The following is a 10,162-nucleotide window of genomic DNA, read 5'->3' as shown; positions in this document are numbered from 1 at the left end:
TGTTACATTATAAACCTAAAAAGAAAAGAAAAAACCTATCTGACTAAGCTTTAGTGCTGATACAAATTGCACCATTTGCATAATAATAATCATTAATAACCAAAGATAAAACGAGGAATGGTGCATCTGTGTCAAACAGATGACTATCTTGTTCCGCTAACATATACAAGGCACATACATACACGCACACCTATAACTTTATAATTCTGGGGATATTATCGGAACTGTCAGAAAACTTAGTCCACTAAAAAAAAAAATTATCATGAATCTTTGAATTTTTTTTTTCTCGGAGTTTATTTTTATTCCATACACAAGATGTTTTTTTTCTTTTAAACAAAAACATCGAGTTTACAAATCATCCGATTTATTTGTAGGGTTGAATAGGTCATTGAATGATCTTTTTACCTATGTGACTTTATAATATCTAGTTGTAATTATAATAATAGAGATAAAATTTAGCATACAAACTAAAAAGGAGAATTACCTATCTGGCATTGCCCACCTAGATTTCATTCCTTAAAATTACCTCCCTCTCATTGCTTACGGCACCGTATCAAACCCATGTGCAACACCTTATTGTCTCATACTCTACTACAATAATAAGTATCTGCTTTCGCTCCTGGTTTCTCCTTAGACAACTCGAAAATCAAAAAAAAAAGAAAAAAAACTTTAATTTTTGCACCCAAGGAATATTTCGCAGTAATTATTATTGTTTTTTTTATTTTTTTATTTTTTTTCAAAAAGTGCAGCATAGAGTAAATGAGTATTTTCCTTCTTCTTGATGAGTAAGTCAATATATTTGGGTTTTCATTGGTGGCGAACTACTTGAGAATGGAAGAGGTGGTAGACGAAAAATATGTCAAAGAATTACGAAGTCAACCACAGAGGAACAATAGGCATGTCTCCTACTGTTTACCCATTAAATTATTGAATTTATATTTATTTAATATTTAGTGTATGTTATTATAAAACAATTATTGTGCAACCCCCCCCCCACATACACAAATCCGTGTTAAGAATGCAACTCAACTAAACATACGCCAGTTTGTTTTTCTTCTTTTCATTTTATCAGATGATCTGATAAAATTGACAAATGAAAAGAAACAGAGTAATATTTAGTAATAAAAGCCAAGGCTTCGGCCAATCACATTATTGCAATTAGTCAGAATTACAAAATCATAGTACATATACACAAAACAAAATAAGCCTATATGCGCACAGCAAGCGGTAAAATATACAGAAATATAACAATAGAGGTGGTTTAAAAGTAATGATCAACGGAAAAAAAATTTAGTTTTCCCCTGTTTTTCGGTTATAAAACATAAGCTAGGGTACGTGGAAATTGTATGCCCAAAAGCGTAAATTGGAGAGTGTAGCCTTGAGTACTTAGCCTGAGCCTGAGAGTGTAGCCCGAAAGCGGCGATTCTTTGAACACCGCCACCCTTTTTACCATCTCTCCCTCCTCTCCATCACCGTCTTCCGTTGTAAATCTCTCGCTTACCAATAAAACAAATGGAATGCGTTTTCTTATTAGTAATCAGGTAAACATTATTGGATAATGAACCCCTAGTCAAAAAAAAAAGAAAAAACGGTTCGTGGCTGAGAAAAAAAGAGAATGAAGAGAGAGAGAGAGAAAGTAGAGAAGTCTAACATAACTTTACGTGGGCTTACCTACGTGGTTACTCCCTTGTACAACTGGCTGATGGCATCAATGGCCTTATCGACACTATCGAGCAGAGCGAGATAGTGGAAACAGCATTGACTAGCTGCCACTGACACTATCGACACTATCTCGCTCTGCTCCATAGTGGTGCAAGCGCCCTCTCCTTACGCCGACCATCCTTTAGGTGCAAGTTATCCTATGACAAGTACCGCCACTAAACTAAGGCAACAAAGATATATCCCCATATTTCATAAATTACTTTCCCTCTTATTTTTCCAATAAACGAAAACATCTCTAGATGATACATCTCCACTCTTTTTTTCACTCTTTTTCGGAAATCCATATTTGGTAAAATCTGGCATTATCCTAGGCAATATTTGAAAAGTAAAAAAAAAAAAATTCATTACATTTAGCTATCGTATGATTAGACAATAGGTGTTGTTTTCGGGGATATCGGCAAACTGAAAAGTAAAGGATTTATTACGATTACCGTAATTCAGGAGTTACATTTGATTAATTGTGAAACACAGCGTCAAGTATCGAGAGCGAAAACTTTCTGTTACACTTTTCGTTTTAGGGAATGATCTGATCTGGAGAGAGGATACAATAAGTAGTATTTCCAGGTTTTAATGCTTTGACGTTGTTGTGTCACGGTAAAATTTGCTAGTACAGGTTTAACACCCTTACTTGGGGCGTCAAGCTGATAGTCAAAGTTCTTTTTGCTGAGTTCAACAACAATCAAGGGCAATAACTAATTAAGAACTAGGCAGATGCCCGTCCTGGTCCCCACATATAAGTTTTTAAAGAAGGGCTTCTTGAGGCTCTAGTCTGTAAGGACGACGCAATCGGTCTCTAGCATATATGATAAGACTAGGAGCCCTAAACTGAAACTCTTTGTAAAAATAAGATCACGTAGCTAAAGGTGTGTTTATAAGAGTGAGGCATCTCACTTTGAGGCTATGTAATGAGATACACTGTAATTTTCATTTTACAAACTCACTAGGTTATGCGGAATCCAGGCTTTGTGCATTATCATTACACTGGCACCTCTGTGTGGGGCCCGCGATATGTTAATATCAGAGCAAAAATTCACAATCTATAAATAAGAGCAATCAAGTTAGGAGATAACAACTCTATTTTGTGTCGGTGGCAGCTAGTGTGCTCCACTATCTCGCTCTGCTCGATAGTGTTGTAACTATTACAGAAACCTTTAAGCTTACAAAGCAAGTGTGTGGTTTTATCGTCTTTATGAAAGGATCCTCTAAAAATCTTCAACTTGAAAAATGATCTTTCCATCATTCTCTTTTAACCGCTGTATATACTTTTTGTATTCCTTCCTCCAATCAACGACATGGTCGATCTTAAACTTCAACCTATCGTTAACAACTAAACTCAACGCCTCCTCACACCAGCTCTGTTTGATCTTTAAGTAAATCTCCTCATAATAGTTATACGATGTCCAGTTATTAAACAAATTGCTTGTCCAACCTTTGTTCCATGGATTCATGATTCCCTGTTCATTGAAATCAATCAACTTGTCGATGTTATAACTGGGTTCACGTAAGGTGAATTTGCATCCACTGATAACCACAGATTTTAATTTTTTAGGCTTCAAAATCCGGGCAAGAAAAGGAATCTTACTAGTAGCTTGAAACAATTTCTCAACTGATGTGGTGTTGCCAATATGTTGTTTATATGGAAAGTTCAAAGTTTCAATTTCATGGAGCTTGGTTGTTGTGGACTGAAAGTATTTCTTACAACCTATCAAATCAATGAATAAGTCTAGTTTATAGTTGTTTATGTTTGATTCATTAATAGATTCTTGTAGATCAGTATGAGGCGTCAAGAGGGCATTTATAACTTCAACGGCAAAGAAATCGGGTTTTTTGTAGTTAGTAGGGATCCGTTCGCCAGGAAAGTATAATCCGTCATTTAACATGTCAAAGGAAATACATTTGATCCGCTTTGTTTGTGATGGGTCATAATATTTTTTTTGAAAATATTCAATCAATCTTTCCATATAAGTTTGTGATTTCTCACGGATAATTAAAATCAAACTGATGAAATCATATCGTGTCTCGGACAAGAGGATTTGTGTTAGTGTCAATCCTATATCCGTATCTGCTCCATTTATCAATACATTGACTTTCTTGGACTCTGATTCGAAATGCTGAAGCATTTGTTTTGAGCGGCAATAAAGTAAGGAAATTGCTGATAATTTGGCCAAGGACGGTATGTTTTTGTTGCTGTTGTTCAACGATAATTTGTTTGTTTGTGAAATATCTTCAGTAACAGCAGGAACATCCTTATCAGGCTCCTCCTCCTGCTCCTCCTGCTCCTCCTCCTCTCCATCTACTTCTCCCTCTCCCACTTGGAAGTCTTTACTCTCCATATTCCCATCCAAATTGATATCTATCTCATCAAGCTTTTGTAAAGTTTCCTTATCTACTTTTATCAAAACGTCCCGTCCAGGATAGATAATCTGACTAGTAGATAAGGCACCTCTTTTACTGTCTGGATCAATCATTCCAAATACATAATCCTCGACTGAGTACTTCTTACTCATCGACGATCCTACCTGAGTAATAACTCCTGCAAACTCATATCCTAGTCCGACTTTAACATTACTCAAATTCAACAAATACTGATTAATCTTACTCAAATCAAACGAATTAAGCGAGGAATACTTTATGTCAACGATAACACTATCGGATCTAGGCGGCAAATTGATTGTTGTATAATGAAATTGCAACTCTGTCTCTTTATTCTGCACCGAAATATCCTTTACATCGAAAAACTTCAACTTGCTCAAATCTGGCAAGTCAGATAATCTCAATCTGCTATTGGGCACCTGGTGTTTCAAGGGAGAGTCTAGTGGTTTTGGGGCAGCTGGCGCATTCCTTGTCTTTTGATTTAAATAAGCCAACTCAGGGGGTATTTTATGGAAAGATGATGATTTCAACTCATCTTCTTCTTTCTCCTTTAAGTACCTATGATGTTCTCTTAAATCTTCCTCTGGCGGAGGTGCAAATCCAACAGATTTTTTAGGTTTGGACTTGCTGTTAGCTTTGACGGGAGTCGATTCGGCAATTGGAGGAGACTCGGTAACATGCAAGTTCGGAGTTTCTCCAACACCAACACCAGCACCTGCACCAGCACCAACGCTACCATCATCAGCAACAACAACAACTTCAGTATCCTTAAGCTGATCAACCTGTTCAGCTTCAGACATGGTTTTCCCTGTGGTTAATATTCTATCAATAAAATCTATCTTCTAGAAGAAGAAGAAAAAAAAAACATCTCTTTCCCCCCCTCCTCCGTTCATTATTCTTTTTATTGCCGATAGAGTGCGAATATTAATCCGTAAGGTACAACAAGGGAGATTCAAAGTTCTCTTATGCGCCTCATTAGGGGGGGCAGAGAGTAGTGTACAATGTTCCAAATCTAATCTATACAAGTTGAGCGCAATTAAGGATAAAGCGAGAAAGTATTGTTATTCTAGACTAGGACTAGCAAGAGTGGCGATACCAAGAGACCGCCAAGTGGACAACTTAGGAGACAATACTAGGGACAGTGACGACACTGGACTGAAAGAGACGTTACTAGACGAAGCTGGACTGGACTAGACGTGACTAGGTTGGACTGGACTAGACGAAACTGGACAAATCTGGACCAAACTGGACGAAGTAGGACTGGACTGGACTAGACGAAACTGGACGATACTAGGCTGGACTGAAAGAGACGTGACCGGACTGTGCTGAACGTGACTACACGAGACGAAGCAGGACTGGACTAGACGAAACTGGACGTGACTGGACTGTGCTGAACGTGACTACACGAGACTAGGTTGGACTAGACTAGACGAAGCTGGACTGGACTGTGCTGAACGTAACTACACAAGACTGTGCTGAACGTGGCTGGGCTGTGCTGAACGTGACTGTGCTGTACTGAACAAGACTGGACTGGACTATACTGGACTATACTGGACTGGACTGGACTGGACTGGACTATACTGGACTATACTGGACTGGACTGGACTATACTGGACTGGACGACACTAGACTAGACTGAAACCAACTTATTTTCTTGCTATAATGTGGTTTTTCCCACTTGTTTGCTACACTTTTATTCTACTATTATCGTTATTCGGTATCCAGTATCATTTGAACATCTTCAGTTACCCCTTATACCTCACTATCCCATTGACTTTGGGTGTTTATATTCCATTGTCAATAATATTCACATTACCAACAGACTATACGCTTCACAATACAACGCAATCGCTGGATCAACTAAAATGGATTGAAATACCGGATAATGCAATCTTATACATTTGGAAATCAAATTATTGGATCACATTCATTCTCACGTGGTTGATATTGCCCATGCTATTGGAATTTTACCGGTCGGGTCACAATGACACCATACGGAAGATCAAGGACTCGATAAAGGAGAACTTGAAATTTCAACTCATAATGTTGGCAGTCTCAATGATTGGCTTGGTCTATCTTATCATTGAAGTAGGTTTGAATTTCAACCATTTAAAATTGATGATCATTGCAATAGCTCATATCTATTCACTTATACTAGCCACTTGGTTAATGGGGCACGGATTAATTAGTATACCGAGAAATAAATGGATTCAGGGCTCGGTTGTGCAGGATTTAAATCACCATTATTTAAAGATACCAAAATTGGTCGATGAGTTGGAAGATACAAAGATTTCATTTAGAGAAGATGTATTGAAAGTGATTGTACTTAGGCAAAATTACACTTCTTCATCAGAGGAAGATTTCAGGTACAGAGATTGGATATTGAAATTGAACGACTTGATTCCCGGCGATATTAAAGAACACGTTGAGAAACAGTACTTGCATGATAATACAACCATCGATAGAGACCAACTAAATGATCAATTCATGACCAAACTAAACTCACAATTCAATCTGAATTTGCACAGACTTGTTGGTTATCAATCGGAATTTAATAGACTCGTTTCAAAAGTTATTCGATTAGAAGATGTACTTAGCGCTATCTCCACCAGAGAGTTGATATTCAGAATCGATAACCATCGTGTGTTGTGGTCGCCCAAGTTCAATTTTGTATATTGGTATTACATTAGACCATGGGCAAGCAAATGCGCCTCTATCATTTTAGCGGCAACTTCAATAATCATCCTTCAATCGGAATTCTTTCATTCAACTAAGTTGTCATTACTCAATGTCCTATTATATTCCTTTCCAATAATGCAAGATCACTCATTCTTGCAATTTGCATTATCATCTTGTATTTTCTCATACATGCTTTTTTGTGCATTGAACTCATTAACCCAATTGAAAATATTTAATATGTACCATTTGATACCCAGAAATTCCGACCCTGTACTGGCATGCTGGTATGCAATGTATATTGCAAGATTAACCATTCCATTAAGCTATAATTTTATTACCCTCTTTGTTCAAAGAGACTCAATTTTTGAAACTTGGTATGGTCAATCAGTTCACCTAACTGGGTTGTTCAACTTGTTGAATAATTGGATACCTAGGTTGATCCTAGTGCCTGTTTTATTAGCTATGTTTCATGTTTATGATAAGTTGAAGAAAAAGATAGGTCTTGGAGGAGATTTTGATTCTTGGATTTTATTTGATGAAGATGAAGGAAACTTGGATAGCAATGATTTGGGGAAAAGGTCCGACTTACTTATTGTTGAAGCGAAACGAATTGTCTCTAGAGAAATGTCAAGACGCGAGTTACAGCTACGGCCATTCCATTTAACTAATAACTCGGAGAGCGATATTAATCCAGCAGACATCAATTATGAGCGAAATAGAAGACAGTTTGCTGAATCTATCAACAATCGAATTGATAGCTCAATTGAGGAGGAGGAACCTATTTATTATAATGGAACATTGAATGGTCCAAAAACGGGACTCTGGGGTAGAATCAGCAGCACAGTTGGTGGATTTTTTGCAAGAAACCAACAACTACAACAAGATGAAGAACAGCAGCTAATTTATTCTCAAAGACATTATAGAGATGAACCATTGGAAGCGTTCAACTACGATGATGATGCTAGTGAGCATTTAACCTTATAGAGGATGAGTAGAGTAGAGTCGAATCGAATCGAGTAAAGTAGAGAGTAGAATAGAGTAATGTTTAATGCCAGTATTGTATTGCGGATAAATTCTGCCATGGTAGCATAAATTGAAATTTTTTTTTTTTTTCCTTTTGCAGAAAAAGTTGGGCTCGTGGTTATTCCGAAATATCACCGAGATAAGTGAAATACTGTTACGAGCAATTGGTCCCCACCACCAATTACCACCATCGTTGCCACAACGCTTCTACCACCCGTTAATACTAGAAACACCCCTTCCCCCACATATATATCATGTTAGTTGGGCTCACGTATAGGTTCAGCAATGCTTGCAAGTATGGTCGGCGAGTAGTAATGAGTCGGAGTATTTCCGACTCTGTCGTGTTCACCGCAGTGGACCGATCTCCAAACATTCCATTAAAGACAACGAAGCCATTGAAACAAGGAAAACTACGAGTTCCGCTATTAAAAAGTCCGTCACATTTGGGACACTCGACGAGCCGGGTCAACCGCGCTTATAATGAAGATGAATATAGTGCCAAGGTTCTAAGTCTTAATGGCCAAGAAGTTATAAATTTCAATATCTTTGATGGCCACGGTGGAAATCAGTGCAGTACCTTTCTAAAAGAAAACTTGGCACAGAATGTGGAAAACGGAGGGAAGGAAATGATTGAGGGAAAGGAGGATTTGGTAAAGAGGTATGCAAAGAATATAGGAGGGTATTGGAAACGATGGTACAAACATCGAGAAAAGACATTTGCAACTTGGGCTAATAATCGGATACAATTGACCAATTTTAAACAAGAGTTGAAGAATATTGATTTAAATCTACGGTTGCCTTTGACTTTCTTGAGCACCGATTATGAGTTTTGTGAGAACAATCCTAAACTGGGGTCAACGAGTACTTCAGCTTATTTACAAACATTGTATACAAATCAAACGTCTCAATTCCAGCCATTTTTTGAAAACTTTTACTTCAACAGAAAGACAATATCGTTATTGACAATTGCGCATATTGGCGATACAAGAGCTATTTTGGTTGATAAAAATGGTCTTGCTAACAGTTTAACAGAAGACCATCATCCACTGAATCCAACGGAGACTCAACGATTAAGAAGATACGCTGCCAACTTTTTCATGGCGGATTCATTTGGGGAAGAGAGATTCATTGCTTTGGCAAACACAAGAGCATTTGGAGATGTAGACTATAAAGAAGTTGGCGTAAGTGCAGAACCGGAGGTGACTCAATTAATCATTGGCGATTCGCAAGAAATAAATCAACACTTGACAACTGAAGAGGTGAAAAAGCACACAATAAATGGACTCGGTGGAGACGAATGTTTCCTTATTCTCTGTACAGATGGAGTGACCAACGTAATCACCGATCAAGAAATTGCCGATGTTGTAATGACAAGATATAGAAGATCTGGCCATACTAAGGCGACTCCGCAGATGTGTGCTCAAGAAGTGATAAAATTTGTTGAGTTTGTAGGCGGTGACGATAATGCTACTATTTTAGTGATTAGACTAAACGGATGGGGTCAGTGGCCCAATATCGATCGAACTGGAGAATTAAGACAATGTCGTTTGGACGACTTTAATCCTAGACGAGGAAGTGGATAGAAAATGTAGCAAATCATAGACAAAAAAAATAGATAAAACTGCAACCACATGGTAAAATTACCTCCCATCTTATTCTCTATATACACATATCCCACATATCCCACTCCCACCAATCGTTTCTTTTCTTAGTTTTTGGAAAATTTATACATAAATCTCTTTCGAGTAGGTGCAAACTCCCCCAACTTCGATCCAACCATATCGTCGGTAATTTCGACCTCCACATAGTCCTTTCCATTGTGAATCTCAAACTTCAATCCCACAAATTGCGGTATGATTGTACAACTACGTGCTTTTGTTCTTATACTGGTATTGTTCTTGATAGCTTTTGCAATGGGTAAAGGGACAATATGGGGCCCTTTCCATACTGATCTACCTAGACTTATTATTGATGGACGCATTGATAAAACTCTTTCTCTCTCTCTCTCTCTCTCTCTCTCTCTCTCTCTCTCTCTTTCTGTGTGTGTGTGTATGTGTGTATGGCGTGCCTCCTGGCTTGATATGTTCGTTGGGTATACTGTTAATCTTTCGTATTAGTTTCTTGCAGGGGAAAAAAAAAAGAAGTGAAAAATTCTGCTTGACATTTTGGTTCTAGATTTTTTTGTCTTTGGGAAAATGCCATGAATTTGCCAAAAGATGAGGTGAAATTGACGGCTCAATCTTTCTTATTGGGCCACTTGAGTTTGTTTTGGCTCATGCACTTTGATGGGGAACTGTCAAAGTGCACATCTCTTTTATGTATTACGTACAACACTATCACATAGAGTATAGGATTTATTAGGTAT

At 37.8% G+C, this 10,162-nt stretch overlaps 3 protein-coding genes across 3 annotated transcripts; 2 read left to right on the top strand and 1 right to left on the bottom strand. All coding sequences in view use genetic code 12, as the record gives it.

Annotated features, from left to right (window-relative positions):
- Positions 1–2,924: 2,924 nt before the first annotated feature.
- On the bottom strand, positions 2,925–4,895 carry KGF56_004921 (uncharacterized protein; the record flags this gene model as incomplete). The annotated part of the gene is made up of 1 exon (XM_049326410.1): positions 2,925–4,895. The coding sequence occupies one exon, from the start codon at positions 4,893–4,895 to the stop codon at positions 2,925–2,927; it is 1,971 nt and encodes a 656-aa protein (XP_049178100.1).
- Positions 4,896–5,757: 862 nt separating this feature from the next.
- Positions 5,758–7,758, top strand: KGF56_004920 (LMBR1 domain-containing protein; the record flags this gene model as incomplete). Its single annotated transcript, XM_049326409.1, has 1 exon — positions 5,758–7,758. The coding sequence occupies one exon, from the start codon at positions 5,758–5,760 to the stop codon at positions 7,756–7,758; it is 2,001 nt and encodes a 666-aa protein (XP_049178099.1).
- Positions 7,759–8,051: 293 nt separating this feature from the next.
- Positions 8,052–9,380, top strand: PTC6 (type 2C protein phosphatase; the record flags this gene model as incomplete). The annotated part of the gene is made up of 1 exon (XM_049326408.1): positions 8,052–9,380. One exon carries the CDS (start codon positions 8,052–8,054, stop codon positions 9,378–9,380), a length of 1,329 nt encoding a protein of 442 aa, XP_049178098.1.
- Positions 9,381–10,162: the final 782 nt, after the last annotated feature.

Source organism: Candida oxycetoniae (assembly GCF_023343755.2).
Source record: "Candida oxycetoniae strain CBS 10844 chromosome Unknown scaffold23, whole genome shotgun sequence".
NCBI classification, from domain to species: domain Eukaryota; kingdom Fungi; phylum Ascomycota; class Pichiomycetes; order Serinales; family Debaryomycetaceae; genus Lodderomyces; species Lodderomyces oxycetoniae.
Note: the sequence above shows the minus strand (reverse complement) of the source record. Positions and strands in the feature narration are given on the sequence as shown.